General features: G+C 40.0%; 1 protein-coding gene across 22 annotated transcripts in view; it reads right to left on the reverse strand.

The window, feature by feature from the left end:
• Positions 1 to 24,544, reverse strand: part of LOC109696682 (TLE family member 1, transcriptional corepressor) — an 89,665-nt gene that overhangs the window by 49,569 nt on the left and 15,552 nt on the right. For 14 of the 22 annotated variants that reach the window (XM_074052137.1, XM_074052135.1, XM_074052136.1 and 11 more), the window contains 2 exons: positions 12,860 to 12,922; positions 10,421 to 10,525 (listed from right to left, as the gene is read on the reverse strand). In XM_074052137.1, coding sequence (XP_073908238.1) covers positions 10,421 to 10,525; positions 12,860 to 12,922 — 168 coding nt within the window. The remainder of the gene's footprint in view (positions 1 to 10,420; positions 10,526 to 12,859; positions 12,923 to 24,544) is intronic. The other 8 variants (XM_074052126.1, XM_074052128.1, XM_074052141.1 and 5 more) reach the window with 1 other exon arrangement.

Consider the following 24,544-nt stretch of genomic DNA (forward strand, 5'->3'; position numbering starts at 1 on the left):
TCCCAGTCCAGCCAGCGAAATGCTTCAGGGCACAAAATTCCATGTATCTAGGTACAAATCCACCCTCGCCATCTGGCCTTGACAGCAGTGACATACAAGTTTGCTATTACATTTCATGGCCACCATCTCTCTTATCCCCACTTCTCAGTGCCTGCCCATCACTGTATCTGAAAACTCATTTGCTCCCAAGTCTCTTCCAAGGAAGCTTCTGAAGAAGAATAAAGTTTACACAGAGAAAGCTCTGGCTTTTCTTTCAGAAGCAGATACTTAGCATTGTAAGTGAAGAGGGTCATTTCTAAGATAAAACACATTTATTTAAATGAATACAGGGCCCATATCTAAAAACAGTTAACTCCAAAAGGTCAGCCCACACCTGTTCCAATGTATCTTTAAAGAACACTTCCTCTCAACAAGGCTTACCCGCAACAGCCTGGCACCCATCACCCTTACAAAAAGCACAAAAGCACAAATACTTAGATCCTGATATTCCTGTAGAGCCAAAAAAAAAAAACAAACAAACAAACAAACAAAAAACAGCCAACCAATGGCTTTACCACCTAGGGGAATGCACATGCATCTGTCCTACACAAACTAAAACCTCACTGTCACTAGGAAACTGTAAGATGTTTTAGAAGAGGAGAGCAAAGCTGGAGAAATTCAACCTCTTATCTAGCCATGAGTTCAACATAACTTGGGGGGAAAAAAGTTAATGCTTGCAGATTTACACAGCACAGAAGGCAAAAGCAAAACAGTGAGTAAAGCTATTAGAAATGACATTTTAGGGTCGTTTAGCTCAGTGGGCCCTGGGTTCAATACCCAGCAATGAAATAAAGAAACAGAAGAGATGTTTTTGATGAGTAGTGATTTTTTACAATAGTGCTGATTCTTTAGGCTATAAATCCAGACTAGTGGTTCTCAAACAGACAATTTGCCAGGGACATTTGGCACTGTCTAGAGACATCTGTGGTTGCTGCAAATGGGGGGAGCACCACAGCCCAAAAATGAAGTTAAATATTCTGCAATGCACAGAGAAGCTCTCCACTGGAGAATCACCAAGTCCAAAATGTTCATATTGCTGGGGGGATGAGAAATGCAAGTTAAGATCTAAACTGGGGGCTTGGCTCAAGTGGAAAAGCATCTGCCTAGCAACTGTAAAGTCCTGAGTTCAAACTTCAGTACCACCAGAAAAAAAAAAAAAAACTAAGCATTCTGTCCCAATTAGAATTAATGTTCTTTATGCCAAGTGATTTGCCAAAGTGCTGTTTAAAAAATAAAAATACTTCTCAACATTCAAGCATTGACTGTCCCTTCATTACCATCCAACTCCCTTGTTACAACTCAAAAAGTAAACATGTGCTTTCTAAAGCTGATCCTATTAACAATTTAAAAATTAAAAACAAAACAAAACAAAAAACCTCGTATATTTTACGCAACAATCTAGGCAAGTGCTACACTGGGAGCTTTCACATAGTGCTCTGGTGCCTCAAAGGAAAGGTTTAGGCTTCAGAGTAAAGACACAAATGCACTTGCTCTAAGTGAAACGGCCAGAGCGAGACAAGAAAAACAAACACCAAACCCAAGTTAATGATAATGAAAACCCACAAGGAATAAAGAAAATTCATCCATGTCAAACAACAGCCATGCATTTAGAATTCTAATTCACATTTTACTCAGTGCAGCTTAGGTCAGTTATGTTACTATAATAAAACTGACTTTGCTGTTTACATTCAAAGGTGTAATGCAATGGTGTAGTGGTTTCCTGTAGCACATGGTTCACCTCCAGAGCTGTCTGTACAATTGGGAAGAACATTCAGTATGGCAGCAAAGGCCAACACCCACCTCTTTCATACCAAATACTAAGGTCCATACCCACAAGCCAATGAATCAACTTTAATTCTCAAAGTTTGATGCATTTTATAACCCCACGAGAAACTATGTCACCAAAATGGCAAACTTAACTTACCCAGACCAAACCACACCTGTAGCTGGCATCTCCAATGCTGAGACTGACAGAAAGTGGCATTTATAGCAGTCAGCATGTACACACTTTTAAAAGGGGGCAAAAATGTGAAAAGCAGCATTGTTGACAGTTCTCTCCAAATCACTCTTTCTAGGTTCCTGCTATTTCTCTGTTCTTTAAAGCACTCAGTTATATCTTGGAAGACTGCAGAGAAAAGAAAATTGGTACACTACACAAACAAGGAGGAAAGGGCTGTCTGGCAGCAGCAGCAGCATCAAGGCCACTACTGCAGGACTTATCTGAAAACCTCCCATTATGTGAATGGCCTCTCTGTGAAGAGGGCCAAGGGTGATAAACAGGGAGAAACTGCTTACTGGGGCCAAGAATTCCCCAGCCACTTGAAAACAATAATAAAAAATAAAGTAACAATGCACTGAAAGGCCACATCTCCAATGCTGGGTACCCAGAACATAAACACAAAGGCTACCTAAGAGATGGGAGAAAGTATCTGTTAACCACCCATCTGAACTCAAACAACTCAACAGGGGCAAAAAAAGGAAAAACACAATAATCCAATTAAATAAATGGGCAAAGGACCTAGACCTCTCAAAAGACATAGAAATGGCCAACAAGTATATGAAAAATGCTCAACACCACTAGTCATCCGGGAAATACAAATCAAAATCACAATGCGATACTGCCTTATACCTCTTAGGATAGCTATTATCAAAAAGAAACAAGTTTTGGCCAGGATGTAGAGAAAAGTGAGCCCTTGTACAACATTGCTGGGAATGTAACTTTGGTGAAGTCTTAATTATAAACAGCATAGAAGTTCCTTAAAAATGAATAGAACTACCATATGACCCACGAATTCCACTTCTGGCTTTATATCCAAAGGAAATGAAATGAAATTCCTCCAAGAGATATCTGCACTCCCATGTTCACTGCAGCATTATTCTCAAAAGCCAAGAAATGGGGGTGGGGGGTGGGGGGAGAGAGTAACATCATTAATGGATAAAGAAAATGTGACATACATTCAACCTATAAAAAGCAGAATACTATTCAACCTATAAAAAGCAGAAAATATAGTCAAATGTTGTGGTTCACACCTGCAGTCCCAGCACTCAGGAAACTGAGGCAGGAGGATCAAAAAGTTACCCGACAGCCTGGGCTAAATAAGTAAAACCCTGCCACCATTTGTTACAACTTGGATGAACCTGGAGGTCATCACACTAAGTAAAATAAGTCAGACTCAGAAAGCCAAATAGTCCATGATCTCAGTTATATTTGGATTCTAAAACAGAAGGGGAGAATAGAATGGTAGGGAAAAGGGGGAGATGGGTACAAAGTTTCAGTTTACTCAAGGTGATTAATTTCTGGAAATCTAATGTACAGTATGGTGACTATAAGCAATAATACCATATTGTGCACTTGAAATTTGCTAAGAGGGAAGACAGACTGCAAGTGTTCTCACCATATGCATAGGAACTATATGAAGAGATGGACATGTAACTAGCTTGATCATTTCACAAGGATACATAATCAAAACATCAAGCTGTATACCTTAAGTACAGTTTCTACTTGTCAATTATATTCCAATAAAACTGAAAAAGTAAAAGAAAGTGAAACTGATGCCACACGTGTGGGCAGACACCAGGACTGAGCCTACAGCTCTAAGGACTTGAAATCAACTTTACTCTTTGTGCATTTCAGCTAATCCACCCAGGCCTGTTCACCCCACTTTCCCTGTGTGACCCTGGTGGCTGTGAAAAACATCAGAGCTCTAAGACTTGTAAGGCCTGCATTAGAATGCATTTTGAAAAGCCAGGTTTAGGTAGATCCACTTGAAAATCCATATGGGCACTGGATGAAAAAATGCACACCATCAAGGGAAAGCAAATTTAGGGCTGGCGGAGTGGGTCAAGTGGCAGAGTGTCTGCCTAGCAAGCAGGAGGCCCTGAGTTCAAACCCCATTACCACCAAAGGGAAAAAAAAAAAAAGAAAACCAGAAGACATAGGATGGCAATAAGGAGTGCTAGAGAAGTTGCAGAGAAATCGGAATTTTCATGTACTGCTGTGGAGACGTAAAATGGTGCAGTCACTTAGGAAAATAGTCTTCCACTTGTTCAAAAAGTTAGATATGGACTGGAGGGGAAATAAGTGGTGGGGTGCCTGCCTAGGCCCTGAATCCAATACCAGTACCATTTAAAAAAAAAAAAAAAAAGATACAAAGTTACCTATGACTCATGGATTCCACTCCCAGGTATAGTCCCAACAAAAAAACAAAACATGTCTATATAAAACCTTATACACCAATGTTCGTAGCAGGATTATTCAAAATAGTCAACAAATGAAAACAATCTGAAGGACCATCAACTTACAAATAGACAAACGCAGTATACTGATGCAGTGGAATATTACTCACCAATAAAAAGGACTGACATGCTGGGGCGTGTCAGAACATGGAAAACCTTTTAAAAATATGGTAAGCATAAAAGAAGCTAGAAACAAAGGGCTCCATGTTATCTGATTTTATTTAGATGAAATGTTCAGAAGAGGTAAACCCACAGCAATAGAAAGCTGATTGGTGGCCATCCAGGGTTAAAGAAAGGGACATGGGGAATGAATGCTAATGATATGGGGATTTCTTTTGGGAGGGATAAAAACGTTCTAGAATTAGATGGTGATAGTTGCAGAACTCTGTAAATATACAAAAAACTATAGAATTGCATGCCCTAAAAGTCATTTTGATGGTATGCAAATTATCGCGATAAAAAATAAACATACACAGGCATAATTTATATTAAAACAGCATACTCTACTTTCTTCTCTGAAGCTTTTATCTCCAAAATATAAAATGCCTCATATTAAGGAGTCCACTAAAATCATTATGAAAGTGTGTGGGGAAACTAAAAAGTAAAGGTGCCAGCAACTTTTCTAATAACAAAAAGCACAATAACTTACACAGAAAAATCCAGACACTGAAGCCAAGCCTTGCCTTTTACAGACACACCTTGTTATAATCTCAGTAAACAAAAACAACCAATACAAAGAAGGAAAGCATGCAAAAAGACAGATTCCTTGCAATACTGTTTCTTCTTTGGAAATTTAATAAAAGTGCTAGGCTATTGGAGTTTAAGTGTAAGGTAGGCTACTAAATATAAGTTGGTGGAGCTAGAAGATCCATGTTTGTTGTAGTTATTTAGTTTTTTCCTCTTGGTAATAGGATATGCATTATTCTCCTAGAGTGAATATGTTTTATAAAGAAACTTACAGCTGGGTTACTGATGGGCTTTCCAGGGATTAGCTGCATACTCATAAGAATAAGAGGCTAACCTCATCCTCTTAAACTTCACACACTACAATCCCACAGATAGCTGACAGCTACAGCCAAAGGAGAAAAATAATCCAAGGGTGTGCTAATCCTTGAACAATCATCTCATGCAACAGTGGACAGCCCTTTAGTTCTACAACTCAATCTCTTCAGGACACAAAGTCCCTTTCTGCAGACACACCAGGGGCTTATATTCACAACCATCCCCTAGACAAACACACAGTCAGGTATTACACAGTATCCTAAACATCTTTTATTTCATACCAAGTTACTTTAAAATTCTGAGTTATAAACTTGTCTATGAAGCAAAAATATACAAATCTAACCAGTAACTGGAGCCACCACAGGCCTTTAAAAAGTGATATTCATGGAAAATAGGTCTCATTACATTTAAGTAAATTAAGAAGGAAAACAAGGTGTATAAATTAACCTCAAATTTCTTGAGTCCCAAAGTTCAAAGGCATCGTTGCAGGCAACTGTTGAACTTTCCTTATACCTATCAGTCAGCACTAAGGCAACTACTATAGATCTAGCATTCTGTGGATAGGAAGGACAATTTCCATTGGTCCTCTAGTCATCTCCTGTAATCTTTCTTCTTCCAAATCCATCATGAGTCTCCATAACCCTCAGTGTCAGCAAAGGCATTGTTCCTCCTCCTTTAGTAGTAAGGAAGCCAACAATGTCTTGTCTTCACATTTTTATCCTCAACTCTTATCTGTTCAAAGCCTTCACTTTTTTCCTCTCAGTTTTGAACTTGTAAGTTTGTTCATCAAAAGCTAAATGGCAGTGTCTTTTAATGCTGTGTCCATACTAAAAGGCACTCATGCACAACAATTTAATGGCAGGAGCAGAGCATCTGGCTGGGTTTAATCTCAAACACCCACAATCCATGAAACCACTAGAAAAGGCAAAGCAGGAGGTGATAACCAGCTGCTCAGAGCAAAACCACACCCACAGGGGCTTGGCCAACTGCACTCACAGGTCAATTATAGGCACTCTAGAGAAACCAGGCAGACAAACTGCAGTTCAGGGAGCTGGCATCACATGCTGGGTGAAGGCTGACAGCCAAGGTCTTATGCTCATAAAAACTGTGAAGATGCATTATCCATCTGCAGGTGGGGACACTCACTGACTGTACAGGGTCACAAGTCTAAGTAAAAGTGACAGTCTTACCTATCAGATCTTGGCCAGTGCTTTTTGTTCAAGGCAACACAATTCAAGTAAATATGCATATTTTTTTTCATACTAAGTTGTTCGGTCTTTGTGATATGTTAAACCACAAACACCATGAAGTGGGCAACTAGTGATTAGAAATAAAATATACAACTATGCCAAAAAATAAAAAATCGGGGGAAGAGACGATGACTGGGGTTTGAATTCAAAGCCTCACACTGTGTCACTTGAACCATACTCCCCCCGCCCCCAACCCCCTGCCACTTTTGCTAGTTATTTTTGGGATAGTCTCACATTTTTGCCTAGACCAGCCTAGATCACAATCCTCCTATTTATACCTCTAGTGTAGCTGGGATGATGGACCTGTACCACCATGCCCAGCATTATTGGTTGAGATGAGGTCTCAATAACTTTTCCCATGGGTTGGCCCTGAATGAGGATCTCTACCTCCCAAGTAGTTAGGATTACAGGCACAAGCCAAAGTGCACCTGGGTTGACTATGCAATTATTTTCTTTAAAAAAGAAAATCATGCCCTGCCAACTATTATTTTTTTTTTTTCTTTTCACTCAAAGAGCAACCATCTTCTTTCAGGGATTGGGGAAAAGTAACCAAGAAGCACAGAAACCTGCTGGGGTAACAGAAAGCACCTGCACCTTGCACAAACTACTGAGAGTATGCAGGTGTCAAAAGTGAAAGCTGTACCTTTAAGATCTGTACACTAAACAGATAAAAAAAAAGATCCATGTGTATGTATAGATATATGTCCTATCAATTTTATTTTGATCATTCTTAATAAAAACTTCGAAATACATTAAGTTTGAGCAATGTTCCTGTAAGTGTAGACCATCCTGGTCTAAAATCTAAGTCTCAAATGAATGAGCTCCCTTTTCCCACAATGCAACTTGTTTTCTCTCTGCGTTATTAAAATCCTTTTTATTGTTACAAAAACAGAACCCATTTAAGCAGCAAAAGTTTCTGAGAGGCCAAGTTCAAAAAGTTGCCAGTTATCAAAGTTGCTATCCAAACTGTTTAAAAGTAAGTCTAAAAAAATATTTCAATAGTTTCTTCAAACATCAACTATCTAAAAGATTATCTTCCTCAAATATCAATATTTTATGTAAGTTGACAGCAAGCAGAAAAGATTTACATTTAAAATTCAGTATTTCTGTGAGAAACAGAACTAACATTTCTATGCTGGTAAGAAATGAGTACCATTCATTCAATCAGCAAGGGGACAAGAAGAGAACAAAACACACCCTCTTTCTTCCGCCTTAAAGGGCACCCAGAGGTGGAGCACACAAGCTGAACTCACCTAGGAGTTGGTGTCCTTGAGGAGACTGAACTTTTCCAGGTTTGCTAAGAGAAATATCTTTAGCCCTGTCAACCAAGCAGTAAGCTCCTTGATTGCACCTTAAAGGGAATTAGTGTTTCGGCTCATTTGCATTTTAAAGGATACTCTTTCATGATCTTTCACAGTTGTAAATGATGTCTAAACCGTTAAATTACTATTTCTTTTCTTATCCTGAAAGTCGATGCAGACTAAAAGCATGGCCTCTCCATTGTTCTTTACCCTAAGTTGTCCCTGAACAATACTGACAGCTGCTATCAAACCAGGCTGCATTTACTCTGCCACAGCTGCTGCTTGTAGGAACAGACAGTCTCCCTGTGTCTCCTCCCCTCTGGGGAGACAGGTTGACACACTGCATGTTCAATGAAGGGGTGCAAAGGTCCACTGAATTGTCAACCCAATTTTATGCTACTTCATTTTTCCAGGATGCACACAGTTCCTTTCAAGCAAAAATCAAGCATATGCCAGAGCATGAAACTTATGGTGCAGGATAATTATTGACCACTACAAATTTTATAAGAGCCTTCTGACATACATTAATAGACTGATTCCAAAATTTCAATGCCAGGATACTAAAGACATGCAAGAAACGTAAACCTTGTGTTGGGCCCAATTCACCAATCTAGGTTATTGTTGCTATGCTATCAGAGCTAATCTGCCTTTATAATCCCAACATTCTTCCTGGACTAAAGCCATTCATAAAATTAGTGATTCATCTGCCTTCTAAAATGACCTATTTTCATTTTCTGATTCTGCTCAAAATGGATATTACCTATAAACATCTGGCTAACATAATTTCTTCCTTTCTGAAGTATAGGTCCAAAGGAGTCACAGGGGCTGGGCAATGCCTTTTGAAATTTAAATGCAAGATTTTTTACCATTAAAAATTTACATGTAGCTAGCAATCCTAGCATGTGTGAGGCCCTGGGTTCAATCCCCCAACATCATACAAAACAAAAGAAAAACTACATGTAAAAATTTAGAGCCTATCAGAAAACAAACATGTTCCACGAAGTTGAACTGGGTACTTGAGAACTGCTTTGCATATGTTTTCTTTTAATCAAAACAGGCTTTTCCATCCTCATTCATTTGGGTTAAAAATTCTGTGCTCAAGCTACAAGTACAATTCGCTATTAGTCTCTGCTAATCAAACATGGTATATGTAAAAGTACCAGTGAATATTTGATTTGATCTCTGAAATAAAGCAATTCATTACACAAGAAAAGGGTGCAGAAGGCAGCAGACAAATGCAGATGTAATTGTGTTTCTTGTTGAATGTGATTAGGGAGCCTACTAAGTAACAGTCAAAAATGTGATACTGAAGGGAAAGAAAGGCAGAGCCTAGATCTGGGGGAAGAGGAGGGAGAATTGTTTATGCAGAGCTAAGCTGTCAAGTGTAATAAAGCAGCTTGAATAAAATTTAAGCTGAAAATCCACTGAAGCTCCCCATTTCAGAGAGGAAAAAGCTATTAAAAGGAAATGAAGGTCACCCTCCCAGTTTATTTCACCTAATTGACTGCCAATAGCTTACCACAGGCAACCCAACTGCAGATCTGCAATTGAGAAACTGATGAAAAGAGAGTTTTCAAGCTGAGGCTCATTCTTTAATCCTCCTCAGCTCTTTTTTTTTTTTTTTCATCTCCAGTTGGGACGTAATTTTAAGCCCTGATGGATTAACTGGTTCCATTGTTTGTGGCGTCACTGGACTATGGCACTCTTAATCCGTACAGCAGCATGTCTAATTATCATTACAAAGTGTCTGAGGGAACTATAAAGACCAGCAGGGCATCTTCTCACAAGCAATTAACATAAATTGATAAATGAGTGATTCTGAATCCGCTCAAGGCACTCACATATGAATAAAATCAGAAAGGACCCTCCCTTGTTTCAGCTACTTCTTTGGCTTAGTCTGGAAGGGGCAGAGCACATGAGAACTATCCTGGGTCCTACAAACTCAGGCACAGGACAATTCAATGGAATCCTTAATGAGGAGCAAATGACTTGTGACTGACAACCAGTGGCCAGCAAGAAGTGCTAACTGAACTCCAGAAGAGAGCAGGAACCTGCTGAAAGGTTAGGGAGCACCACTGCAGACAATTAACACTTCTCCCATGGCAAGGGAGCTTTCTTTTCATTGGTGTCACTTAGAAATTCATGAAAGGGCACAAGAAAGAGAAGGAGCAAATAGTTACACAGGTTTGAATGAATACCCTAGGAAAGCAAAAAGCAAAAGCAAAGCGAACTCTGTGAAATTAATAACTCAGGGACCTGTCTTGACCTCACGTGGTGGAAAGTTTTAAGACAGAAAGCAAGAAAAGTATTTATTCTAACCAAAACCTTTTATTTAACTAATGGATAAGGGTGGTTTTAAGTGTCACAGGATAAACTAGTTTATTTTTCCATTTAAAGGTGATTTATTTTTCCCCCTCCTAAAATGCTTTCCCATCATATTCTTTATGCTAAGCCCTCTCTCCCTATACCTCTCAACACACACCCAAGCCCCCTTCCACTTATCAAACAGGTTAATATTAAGCTACACAAAACTGTATTTATGTATATACTAAGCCATCAAGCAATTAAGAAGTGAAAGCCGGTTATACACACTGTAGGAGGTAGACCTGGTAGGCCACGTACCCCGATGATGGCATTCAACTCTGCCATGGTCACCTGTTTGGCACGTTCAACAGCCTGGGCCACCTGTTGTTGATGCTTTGAAAACAAGAAGAGAATGTGTTAGCAACAGCCAAGAACTTCCCTGTATATTCTAATAACAAAAAAGACAAAGACAATGCTAGATGCACTGCAGGTCAAAGTACACGCCTTTAAATGGGTAGGCGTTTCTCAAACACATGTCATTTCACAGAACACAGGAAAAGCAAAATTGAGGATGGTGACTTATTCCTATAGGACATCAGTCACCTCTTCACTTCTGATGGTAATTTCTAGCTCTGAATGGTAGGAAGCCAGAAAGTACATACAGAATGGTGACTTGTAGCCTTATGTAATAAGAACTTGACTTGGAACATCACCCTGGCTCAAAGAAGGGGTTGGCAATGATAACTCTGGGCAGATAAAATTCACAGTGATTTAAAATACTCCCCCCAAAAGATTTTCACTCATTTATATATATATTGTCCTAGCTACTTAGGAGGCTGAGAATAGGAGGATCTCGATTCAAGGCCAGCCCATGCAAATAGTTCCCAAGCCCCCATCCCCAAAATAACGAAAGCAATATGGACAGGAGGTGTCACTCAAGCGGTAGAGCATCTGCTTTGCAAGCAAGAAGCCCTGAGTTCAAACTTCAGTCCCACAAAAAAAATTTTTTTCAATACTTAAAATTCAAATATAAAGTCTGTAATGACATCTCTAACAAATCTTGACCCATCAGTAGTTTTTGGCAACGCCTATTCTTTTAGTCTTTTGATTCTTCACCCTCTACCAGGGAAAAAGTGATCAATCCCTCCTCAATTCAAAGGATGAAAACTCACGCTGCATATTTCCCAACTCCACTCACAATAAAAATGCAACCACAAGTTCCCTTTGGGAGGCCTGAGCCCCTAAGTAGAGACCATGTATGCTAAAGTCTAACACAACTAGATTCAAAAGGTTGGCAGCATGGATTAAGAAAATGTGGTATCTATACACAATGGAATTTTATGCAGCCATGAAGAAGAATGAAATGTTATCATTCGCTGGTAAATGGATGGAATTGAGAACATCATTCTGAGTGAGGTTAGCCTGGCTCAAAAGACCAAAAATCGTATGTTCTCCCTCATATGTGGACATTAGATCAAGGGCAAACACAACAAGGGGATTGGACTATGAGCACATGATAAAAGCGAGAGCACACAAGGGAGGGGTGAGGATAGGTAAGACACCTAAAAAACTAGCTAGCAATTGTTGCCCTTAATGCAGAGAAACTAAAGCAGATACCTTAAAGCAACTGAGGCCAATAGGAAAAGGGGACCAGGAACTAGAGAAAAGGTTAGATCAAAAAGAATTAACCTAGAAGGTAACACCCACGCACAGGAAATCAATGTAAGTCAATGCCCTGTATAGCTATCCTTATCTCAACCGGCAAAACCCCTTGTTCCTTCCTATTATTGCTTATACTCTCTCTACAACAAAATTAGAGATAAGGGCAAAATAGTTTCTGCTGGGTATTGGGGGGGGGGGAGCGGGAGGGGGTGGGGGCAGGGGGGAGAAATGAACCAAGCCTTGTATGCACATATGAATAATAAAAGAAAAATGAAAAAAAAAAAAAAGGTTGGCAGCAAATGAGCATGGAACAGTAAATGACAACTAGAACCAACACCCAGTCCACTAAACTTCTCACCCTGACCCAAAATACATTCATCCTGTATACACTGAAAACACACTATCATTTATTAGCCTATATCCAGAAGGAAGGTAAATCTTTCAAAGCAAAACTAAAATACAGCGTTGAGTCAATTTCACAGATTACTTATATAAAGCACTTTCCCTCAAAATGTTAGATAAACCTCAATGACTATGTACTTAAATAAAATGGCTTATCTATGTCTACAGCTCAGTAAGTTAACACACTTAGGGTGATACTTATTTTTAGCCTTATGACTATTATCATCCACTGGGACCCTCCATGGACAGCACTAAGTCAAGGGACTTTACATACAAATGCTTCCATGGTAGTCCACCAAGATGGAGTCACTTCTAAAGTCAGTATAGAAAAAGCTCTAGTCTACTTAACAGACAAAAGGATACCAGAATCCTCAGTAACCTATCAAGCTTACATTACTCAAAGAAAACAAAAGCTTTCTGTTTGGTAGTCATTTTGCAGTTTTCCATAGGAAAAAAATTAATTTGGGGTTGAGCTATTGTCGATACTTCTGCTGCAGTGCCCTCAGATGTGTTAGACTGAAAAGCAGGGGGTTTACACACTTCAGCTGTAACAGATGTTCTTCACACTTGTTCCTAGTGATAAAATTAACATCTTAAAACTAGCTAATTTGCAAACAGAGAAGCAACATAATTGCACTTTAACAGCTGAGCAGTTTTACTTACTTCCTGAGACAGAAATGGGATGACTTGTGCACAAATCGTATTCAATCTCTTGGCGATTTCAGTCTACAACGACAAAGCCATACAGATATTTAAAACACCTAGCAAAAACAGTTTACAAAGGTGAAACTTCATACTCAACATTCAAGTTCTCCTCTATTCACTCAAAAACAGAAAACTGTTTCTCCAGGTTATATTACAATATTTACCTTGAAACAAACAGTAGTTATTAGTCCCCTTGCAAAGTAAGGCACAATTGCATACTATATTGGTCATTTAATAAAAGATAATGTAATGAGTAGTTTAATTGAGTGGGAAAATCTATGTGGTTTAAGGCTATCTAACAATTTAAATCTGGAGACTGCAAGCCCAGTAATACACTTCAATGATGGCATACTCTGGCACATTTATGTAGTTACAGAACATTCATTCAAACTGATGTCAGAAGCTATACTGGCAAGGCAGCCTTACTTTCAGAGATGAAAGGACAGAAAGAGGGGTGCACTCACCTCCTTTCCCACTTGTGGGAAGTTTTGCACAACAGAGGATTTTAATGTTATTATTCTTCTTCAATGTCTCAAAAATTCAAATAAACCAGCCAGGCACCAGTGGCTCATGCCTGTAATCCATGGAGACTGAGACAAGGAGGGTAGGTAGCATGTTCCAGAGCAGCCTAGACAGATAGCTCTGGAGATCCCATCTCCAAAATAACCAGAGCAAAATACACTGGAGGTGTGGCTTGAGGAGCAGAGTGCCTGCTTTCCAAGTGCAAAAACTCTGAGTTCAAACCCAGTTCCAACAAAAAAAATTAAATAAAAGAAAAAAATTAAAATAAATTTTAAAAAATTACTAAAAACCAGAGCTCAGGTCTGACATGATGGTCAAATCATCATACCATGGGTATTTGGGAAGTGTCACCAAATCAAAGACCTCACTGATAGGGCCCAGTTCAACTGAGCATTAACAGCAGATGTCCTAAGCCACAGCACCACTGGCTGTTCTAAAGAAAAGAAAAATCCCTGCTCAGCTCCACATCTAGAGGCCCTGGGCTACAAAAACAAGTGCCAGGGGAGGGAGTAGAGGATCCTTTGCTTCCAGCCTAGGGCAGAATCCACCTGCACCAACCCCAATGCCCTACAGCGATTCAAAGCAGCTCTGCTCTCCTCTAATGCTGAAGAATCAGTTGGGGGGGGGGGGGGCGCGGAATGGGGAAAGTGCCAGGTGTAAAGAGACTCAGCACTGACCTTCCGTATCTCACTGTTTTCTGTTCATGCTAATAAATGCCACCTCTATTACTGAATTAGGCAATGAAAAGGATCAAGAGAAGAAAATTACAAAGCAAGCAGGCATGTCATTGAGAAAAAGAAAAGAGTAAGATAAAGTAGAAACCCCAGTAAACATTATTATCAAGTATATAAAAGAGCCACCTTTTGTCCTCTAGGATGAGTCCAGTCAACTGAGCAGCAAGGTCTTTGGTTTTATGAGACTGGATGTATGCCAACCCAGTCCAATTCTCCCTGACCACCAATGAGACAGGGTTACAGACTAGAAATGTACTAGATGAAGTAATGAGTGGTTTATTAGAAAGCAAATCCATGACCCTGCTTTAGCCAGCACGGCAAACAGAAGTATGCAAAAGGAGTACATCTGTACCAGGTGCAAAAACAGAACTGGGTCTACCACACCCAGTTCATTTGATCACAACAACCCACTCAAGGTAACTTAAGGTCACAGTGCTTCAAGAAAGCAGGGGCAGGCTTCCCTTCCTGTAAAAGTTACAATTTATATCTATCAAGAATAGGAGTTTGCTCTGGTTGAGGATGGAGTTCAGTGGTAGAGCACTTACTTACCTAGCATATACAAGGTCCAGGGTGTGATCCCCAGCACCATGAAAAATTAAATGTACCAACTTTGAACACATATCACATGGACATGGATGTGTATGGGCAGAGAAACATAAAAGAAAGTTAAAATAACCCTAAATCCATCATCCCAGGTCTCATTTTACATGCAGAAGTACTGAATGAGAGAGAGCAATTTAGTACCAAAGGATCCCATTATAATACCACCTTCCTATAATTTGTTTTCCACTCAAAAATGTGTCACGGATACCCTCCCAGCCAATAAATACAGATGTGAATTAGTATAACACCATATATTCCACAATATAAACATATAAACATGCTGACATTTAAGTACTCCTGACACCAGAAGTTATTTTTTTTTCAGAAGTTATGTTTTATCTAATTTTCCACAATTACAAACTGTGTCAAATAACCCTCCACACAGATCTCTAAAAGGAATCCTTTGGAAGTGAAACTTCTGTGTCAAAGTATACGCAGAGTTTGAATTGTAATGCATGTGTCAAACTGCCCAGCAGAAAAGCTGTACGAATTCTCATTACTTACTGTCAAGGGTGCTTGCTCTCCCACCCAATGTCAATATTGGGTTTTGTTGTCCTTTTAAAAATATTTATCCATCTAAGAGATTAAAAAATGGCTTCATTTTTATTTGCATTTTATTTGGATTCTTCCTAAAGTTAAACATCTTTTCATATATTTATTGGTCCACTGTATGTTTCCTTTCTCCATTTTCTGGTGTTTAATCACTGTCTTTTTGTAAGTAGTTCTTTACATAAGACAATTATTAACCCTTACCACAGCTCGTCCATGTTGCCACCTGTCTTTCAAGCATTAATATGGATGTTGTGCTTTATAGGACATTCAGTTGGGGTTTGGTTTTTTGGTTGCTGTTGTTTGTTTTGTTTTCTAGTACTGGGTTTTTTTGGGTTTTTTTAACTCAGTGCCTACACCATGAGCCACTCTACCAACATTTTTTGTGATGGGTTTTTTCAAGATAGGGTCTCAAGAACTACTTGCCTGGGCTGGCTCTGAGTCAAAATGCTCTTGGTCTCTGCCTCCTGAGTAGCTAGGATTACAGGAATGAGCCACCAGCGCCTGGCAACATTCATTCGTTATATGCCAAACTGAAGAATTTTATTACCCAAGCTACTGGCTTTTGGGTAAGGATTAGAACACACCAAGATTACATAAACCATTCTTAATTTGCTTCTGGTACCACTACTTTTTACACTTAATTGATCTAGCTGGAATTTATTTTGGTTTAGGAAGATACCATTATCTTTAATAGTAACTATGTGTTACTACATAGAATGGCTCAAAGGTTGACTTGAACATAGTTAAAGGACAGTTAAGACCCATTCTGAGCCAAGCTTAGTGGCACATGCCTATAATCCCATCACTCTAGAGGCTGAGGCAGGTGGATCCCAAATTCCAAGCCAGCCTGGACTAAATAGCAAGACTCTGTCTCAAAACAACAACAACAACAAAAGACCCATTCTGAATGGAATGAATTTGTATTGTAGACTTTAATACTAAAATTATTGAAAATCAAACAAAAGTACAGATTAAATAAAGAACATAAATTGGTTTAGACTAAATATGACTTAAGACAAGAGGAACATTAGATCAAAACTAAATAAATGGTCTAGAGAAGCAAAAGGAGGGAATAAGATCAGTAGACGGGTGGGAGAGATCTCTAAGTTGCCTCCTCCCTCTGCCAGTTCTCTAAGCCTTAAACTATTCTGACCAGTGGAGAACCTGAAAAAAGCCAGAAGAACTAACTGCAAGTCTTGCCTCTTCTACTCGAGAGGGCACTGAAATGCTAAGCTACCTCCCCGCGCTGGCATTACGAGGATATAGCATGTACCTGACAGTGCTTTGTGAGTTCTAAAAACAGCATCTCTACCTCCGCAAGAGGATTTCACAAACAAACCCTCCCCCATGCCTTCAACAGTGTGCACGGCAGCAGCATGAAAACCAACAAGTGTTGTTAGTATTATCTTTTGTTCAACACAAGGGCACTTTGATAAGCTTCTTAATTTAACACAAAATAACAAGCAGCAATGTTTGCCACCATCCTTCCACTCCAGGTCACAGAGCTTGCAAGCAGGGCAAGGGTACTGGACCTTGTTTCCACTGACAAAGTTTGGCAATCTTTTCAGTGTGTTTTGTCTCTCCTGAAGGCTAGAAAACTAGAAAAACTGTGGACTAATTACATTTTCAACCTAGAAATCATTTTCCTGCTCAAAGCTGAAAGCATATTTGGTACCTGCTAGGTCACAATGTTTATAAACAAACTTTCCCTGAAACTATTTCTGACATTGCATAAGGCAACAACAATAAATCAGAATCCAAAAGTTACCCCAAAACCAAATCTGCAAGGAACGCTCCCACTCAGAAAGAACTGATTCAAATCTTACTTCACAGTCTCCATCCAGAGGCAGGAGTTCAAATTACCTGTCTGGAACAATCTTTTAAGTTCTTGCCCATGTTAACTCCCTCGCTGATTTGTATGTAACAGAATTGGCCCCATAATCACAAAATTAAGGTTTCTGTCAGCAAACCATTACTAGGTTTCCATGTTAAGTCACACCAACCTACTTCAGAGTTTCATCAAAATCAAGTGAGCCAATATATAAACTAAAGGTATACTATTCCAAAGTGTATATAAACTGAAGGAGCCTCCCAATCCTTCAGGGACTCCCTCAAATCCACTCAGAAGCTGTCCTTGCCCATAATACCAATAAGCACACTCTTCTCCGGGCTCTTCAAGATCCTTCACAGCACTTACTGTCATTTAATAAACTAAACCTATGTGCTGAAGTCATGAATTGCGTAGTTTCCTAACAGCTTCCTGAAACAAGTCTTCTCAATACAAGAGGTTAGGAGCATGAGGACAAGACTCCCACTAAATACTCTGACATATGTTTTCATTGGAGTTTTCTGATGAAAAATTAAAACTGATCACAGGTCCACATATTCAACATACTTTCAAAGTTAAGCTTTACTTTACTATAAAGCTGAATCTCCCTGCACCCCTAAACTCAATGACGAGAATACCCTCAGATAAACCATTACTCCACCATGCTAGAGTAAGGCTCTTTTTAGGTATAATACTCACAGACATTAGCCAGGCATGGCGGCACACCCTTGTAATCCCAATACTCAAGCGGCTGAGGCAAAAGGATCACAAGTTCAAGGTCAACCAGGGCTCCATAGCAAGACCTTGTCCCACCCCACCCCCCAATAGGGACTGCCGGTGTATCTGAGTGGTAGAGTGTATGCTCAGTATGCACCACAGGAAAAACACGAATTGTCACATACATACATATTTTAACTGAGGTAAAAGATGGCCAAATACCTCAAAGGTTGGCAACGAATCAGAACCTGGGTATTTAATATTTAAATTGAAAGTATGTTCTTCTTGGCATCTGAACTTAGGAATTTTAGGAGTCTAATTCTCGAAAATTCAGCTCACCATGTGTTTTTATTCCCCCTATCTTGTCATATTACAAACTAAAAGAGAAAGAGCCCCTTCCTCAGTGCCCACACACTTCCCCACTATACACAAAGTAATGGATAATGTTATCTGAAGCTCAAAATAGGGCAAGGACAGTGTAAGAATTGTCCATGAGTCTCAAAGTAACCCAGTGACATCCTGCCTGAACTCAGCTTCAGGAAGGGAAACTCCACCAGGATTAAACTGTAAATTGATGAGTCATAAAAAGTGATGCTTATACATACTGAGGGCCGGCAGCTTTGGTTTCCTTCAACAAATCAGGAAACCAAGAGAAAAACATACAGGAGTGTTGAAAAGTCTAAGAAAAGTCTAGCAATAGGAAATTGGTCAAGAACTTGAAAACAATGGACAGACAAGGAAATGAAGAACCTCTGAATCCCTTCCAGACAGAAGTTTTTTGAGTATGTAAAATGACAACGTCAGACTCAGAAAAAAATATTTTGTTCAAATGTAAATTTAGTTATAATTTAGGTGGGTCTTTTGGAACTAGTTAAAATGACTTTAAAAAACAGCATTAATAAAATTCAGTGATCGTGAGTCCTTGGGGAAACTGAACAATCATACATTGCTGATGACGGTAAATTGGTACAGTTTCAAGAGCATGAAATTATTCAAGCTTTTTGGTAAAGCTTCCCACAGCTAAGAATGTATCCTGAGGAAACAGCGCAAATGAAAAGCAGTCCATGCATGAAGCTGTTCACTGCAGCACAAGTTTCAATGAAAAAGAAAAAAGGCCAGGTAAAGACTGAACAGCAGTTCAACACATCACAACTGCCTGAATTTTTTGAAAAACGTAACATTTGCCCTCTTGATAAATCAGCTATCTAATACTAGGGAAACCACTGAATACGTTTTGCCAAGCCACAGGCATGGTAAGTAACCATTAAAGTCATACTTATGATAAGGATGTCAAAACAGCCAACACATTTACTAGATGGTGTGGGAGCTGGACACAAAGACCCAGTGTTAGTGGCGGGGGGTGGGGGGGGTACACAGTATAAGCTGATATCCAAAATAAAAACAGTGATTATGCTGAGGTGGTAGGGTTATTAATGAGTGCCCCTCCCTCCAGTGACCCCTATCCTTAGTTAATTGTTTAAATTTATTATTAAATTAGAAAAGGAGGTAATAACAGGCCCACAAACCAGATGTGACAATGCTGGCAAACCGTAAAACCATGGGTACCTGACCCTCTTATAATCCTCAAATCACATGTGGGAGAAACCAATGATCAAGATCATAAAGCAAGATTTGAAGCCACATGTTCTGCCTAGAGGAAGTGGGCAGAACTTTCTCCAGGAAGAAGTAGGAAAGTGGGATGTACTCAAGACCAGAAACAGAGAGGATAAACTCATCCTGTTAGCAGAGCAGTAGACTTGGGTGGTCACACAGCCCCAACAGGAACACAGCAGGACAATGCCAAAGCCAGGTCATCCCTCAGACAACTATAGTACAACAAGAAGAGACTTACTGTCTGTCAATAAGGAGTCATGAATCCTTGATGCCCAAGCAGGAAGACTCTGCATGACAGAATAGGCTTTTTAAGGGGGAGTGGGACTGGGGTTTGAACTCAGGGCTCTACCAATTGAGCCACACCTCTAGTCCATTTTGCTCTGGTTATTTTGGAGATGGAGTCTCAAAAACTATCTGACCAGGCTGGCCTCAAACACAATCCTCCCAGTCTCAGCCTCTCAAATTGCTAGGGTTAGTGAAAAGAAAAAAAAAAGGGAAAGGGGGAGGACTTTGGTTATGAATTGCAAATCTTAAATAAAACAAGCTACAACCAAAACTCTTTCCAAGAATTCCTCTTCACAGACAGGGAATCATGCATAGACTCTAACATCAGACACTCTTGCCCATCAGTTGAGTAAAATCCAAAAACAATCTCTAGTTCCTAAAGATGACATCTGATACCCCTAAAATAAATTCAGGATGGATTTATAAAAAACTGTGTACCAAAAGTGGTATGTGCAAAACACTGCAAATCATTGTCCAACGTTTTCTTCTCCTTCTTAAGAAAGGAAAGGTTTCTTTGTCAAACAGGCAGCCTTCAGCCAGGCTGCTGGTAGCTCACCCCTGTAATCCTACCTAGTCAGGAGGAAGAGCTCAGGAGGAAGGATTGTGGTTCAAAGCCAGCCCAGGCAAATAGTTCTCGAGACCCTGACTCGAAAAAAAAACCTTCACAAAAAAGGACTGGTGGAGTAGCTCAAGGTGCAGGCCTTGAGTTCAAGCCTCAGTACTGAAAAAAATAAAAAGGCAGCTTTCAAAATATCTGCCATTCAGTGGCTTCACATCAGAGCACTTTTCTTCATCAATGTGTTTATGAAAAGGTAAGTTTGTCTTAAATTCTAATTCACCAGAGTAAATTTCTGCTTAAAATACAATTGTATCAATAAAATCATTAATCACATTTTGGGAAAATCTAAATTAAAAGAATGTGGGCTGGTTTCTATGTTGTTTTTGCGTGTGTTGGTGTTTATTTTTTTTTCAGTGCCCAGACTGAACCCAGGTCCCTGAGCATGCTAAAAACAAACTCAACTGCCTAGCAAGCCTGAGGCCATGAGTTCAAACTCCAGTACCACCAAAAAAAACTCATACCAATGGACAACACCCCAGCCCATAGAGTGGTATCTTCAAGTTGAGGTTGTGATGATAAATGAGGTTATCAATGGCTTCATTGAGATCCCATGAAGGGCTTGTTAAAGCCCAGGTGGCTAACCCATGGGCCTAGGCTTCTGATTAAGACCTGGGCCTGAAAACCTGCATTTCTTTCTAACAAATTCCAGGTGATCCTGCAGCTGCTGGAGTGAGGATCACACTTTGAGAACCACTGCCATCACACAAGAGCACGTGGGCACCTGCTGCTTAACACCTACCAGGCCCTCTGACATCTCTCTAATCTTCGAAATACCATTCTCCCGTGTGAATGGACTAAAAGGTTAAAATAACTTGCCTGAGGTCAGAACAAGCTAGAGGAGAGGTCAGGTCTGCTCTCTCCAAAGCCTTCCTACAACACATGGGCGCTTTCTCTACACAGTGTTATAAAACAAGGCCAAGGCAAGAACAAACCCAGGTTGCAGGAACACACATTTGCCTTGTGTGGAAAACCTCAAAAACTGTTCATTTAAATTATTCCACCCATGGCAATGTTATCTCTCCCCTTCTAAAACCTATGATTAAAACAAAGAGTACCAGATGACAGAAACCTTTTAGTGGCTCAACTAATCAGAACATAAGTCACCAATTACTGGCAGATAATAACTTTTATGTTCTATCTCTCCCTAGTTTGGCAGCTCCTACAGCATTCTAAATCTGAGCCTTTTCCAACTGGGCCCAGGCTCTATCCTTCACTGCTCATCTTTCACACACGAAGCTTTTCTGAAAACAAGGAGGGGTTAAAAGAAAGGAATTAAAAAAAAAAAAAAAACCACCCCCATGCTGGAGGCTGCCTGGGCAGAGATAGCAACACTAATTGCTCCCATTCTCTGGCTCCTGGAGCAGACTGCAGGGGCCTGCATCTCCAAGAAGGCTCTCCTATCTTCCAAGGCAGCTCTCAGCAGAGCAACTCAAGTGCCCTTAATTGTTTATGTTCTTAATGCAGGGCCTCTTGAATGCACTCATTTTTAATAGCAGGCTTAAGTGTGGAGCCCGTTAAAGAATGACAAAGCAACTCTATTCATTGGTTCAGCTTCCTACAATGATGGTCTTTTGATTTATTTGCGAATGACGAGCTTGCCAGGCCCCACTTGACGGCTGCCCTCATTTTTTCCCCCAAAGAATTCAGTTGCATTTTCCAAGATGAAGTTTAGGCTGCAATGCTGTGTATTTGTGTAAATTTTCCCCCCTTCAGTTCCTTCTAATTAATGACTTAAATGTTTTGACCCAACTGTTGCCAAGCAGAGCATTTGGGCTTTAATTTGTCATTTTGGTAAAGATGCATCTTTGACAAAAGCATCGCAGCTGTTTCAGTTCTTAACTAGCACATTTCCATTATTCAGAACCCCTTGTTATGGAGTTCAGAAAGGGCCTGTTCACAATTGTATTGACTTGTCCCAGGATGGAGGAAAAAAAAAAAAAAAACACAGCTTTTGGTGGTCTTAAAGGAAAATGAATTCTTTGGCGCCACAGAAGGCTTTCAAGACAAACTCTGCCGGGTGAATCATGGAACACCACATGAAGTCACTGCCTATTGTTTTCAGCTAGAAACAGCCAGCCTCTCCCTGAACACACCCCAAAGCAAGCCCACACCTTCAACTCTCAAAGATCCCAGTCATTAGGGAGCTCAGGAGAAATTAGATAATATCACACAATAGCATTATTAGTGGGAGGAAAAGCCATCCACATCACCATCCTCCAAGGAAGTTTAAAACTGCAATTGTGAAACTGAACTATGCCCGCAAAGACAAAGACAGGGACAGGAGTATGCAAAAATCAAGTTATGACTGAAAACTGGGCTTACAATTTTTACACAAAATCTGTAGCACTGCACTATATCTAAAACATTCCTTTCTAACTATAGCTACTATTGAGGCCTGAGTAAATTGTTTTTAGTTAACACCTCCAGCACTCTGTGATTGCACCTTCTATCCTGACAAGGCAAATGTCCACTGCACCCAATGGTTAATTAATTAATCATTAGCCTTAGTGTTTTTCATTCCCCACCCTCCTCCATCTTATTTGATCATCAGAGACAGCTTGCTGTGAATGTTTCCCTAACACACTGGTGTCTTCAGCCAATTCCAATGGTAAAGGCAAACCATGAGTTAGCAGGGCCCCAATTTTATAAGCTACAGCTGAATGATCCATAAATGAATGGCAGCTGCCTCTATTCCCAAGCAACTTCTTAGGGAAAGCAGTTACTATACAAGATGCAAGTCAACAAGACCATGTCCCATGGCAGCAGAATGGCTGGTTTGATATGTACATGTGTTGGGAAGGTCCTGGACAAAGCCATCCCCAGAGACCCAAACTCAATGCTACAATTTTAGCTGAAAAGCCCCAGTCCCTACCTAAGCTACATTCCCACTCCCACCACCTCAGGCTGACCTGCCGGCCAGAATGTGTCCTTTGGGAAGACTCTGGCTTCCCAATTGGAGCTGTGATATTCTCTTTTCAATCATCATAGCCCAAGAAACTCGAAAAGCTCCAGAGTAGCCAGAAGAGGGATAGGGTGGTGTGGGGGTGGGGTGGGGTGGGAATGAGGTATTCATAACTGGTACCAGAGTCTGCCTTAGGAATAGTGCAAAAAAAAAAGGAATAGTGCAATGCTATATACAGCAACTTCAAGGGGTGGGAGGTCAAAAGTTGGGAGCCACTGAGGCACAAAAGGAATCTGTGAATAGTTAAAAGTAAACAGGAAAAATATTTGTTTTCTCAAAAGCATTTTAGAGAACATGATTAATATGAACTCTAGGATGCTAGCTGAAACTTTCAAAGCTTAACCCCTGGGAAAGCTTAAGTTTCTAGAAGGTAGTTCACAAAAGGACCCTAGATAACCGGCTCACAGGTACAGATTCACTGGATATTGACTCAGCTATGCAGGTGGAAACAGAGAGAAGTAACATGTTAAATACAAATTAAATTACTTCTTTATTTAAAAAAAAATCTCTACCATTGCAATATTATATAATCTGCAGGGAAATTCAAGCAAAAACAACACAACCTACTTTCAGGAGAAAAACATGAGACTATTCTTAGTTAACATGAACTGACCAAAAATATACATAATCAAAAGTAAGCCAAAGAAAATGCCCAAGACCCCATATGCCCAGTCATATCAATTTACAATTTTAAATGTATGTGGTGCTACAGTGCAGTCTTAAGATGTACTGGAGAAGCATTAAATAAAAAGGGGAAGCATCTGAGCTAATGGAAGTAAGAGCAATTCATAAACCTGGGGCCACCAGAAGTTACCACACAAGTTATTTTACAAGTGGGCAAATCAATCTATATGCTCGCATGTGTTTTTAAAAAACATCCTAGATATTCTTCCATTAATTATGTGGGTTCCAGGACATGTCAATTCTCATTTCGCAGAGCACCAGAAACCAAATTTAACCCACGTATTCTGTTACACTGGTCTGCGCTTGTGTGGTTCCCACAGGGCTGGCCTGGTTCAATATTGCTACACTCCTTCTGGAAGAACAGAATAGACTTCCTGCCATTTGGACTGTGAAACACAGTAATCCACTAGGGAATAAAGGTCAATGTTGCACTTTTGGTCATTACTGAATCATTTGAGATGATGTGTGGTGAGGATGAGAGGAAAATCGAAGGCTGTGAGAACGCTGCAAATGGCTTGACCTC

The sequence above is a fragment of the Castor canadensis genome, chromosome 13 (genome assembly GCF_047511655.1).
Source record: "Castor canadensis chromosome 13, mCasCan1.hap1v2, whole genome shotgun sequence".
Classification (NCBI taxonomy): domain Eukaryota; kingdom Metazoa; phylum Chordata; class Mammalia; order Rodentia; family Castoridae; genus Castor; species Castor canadensis.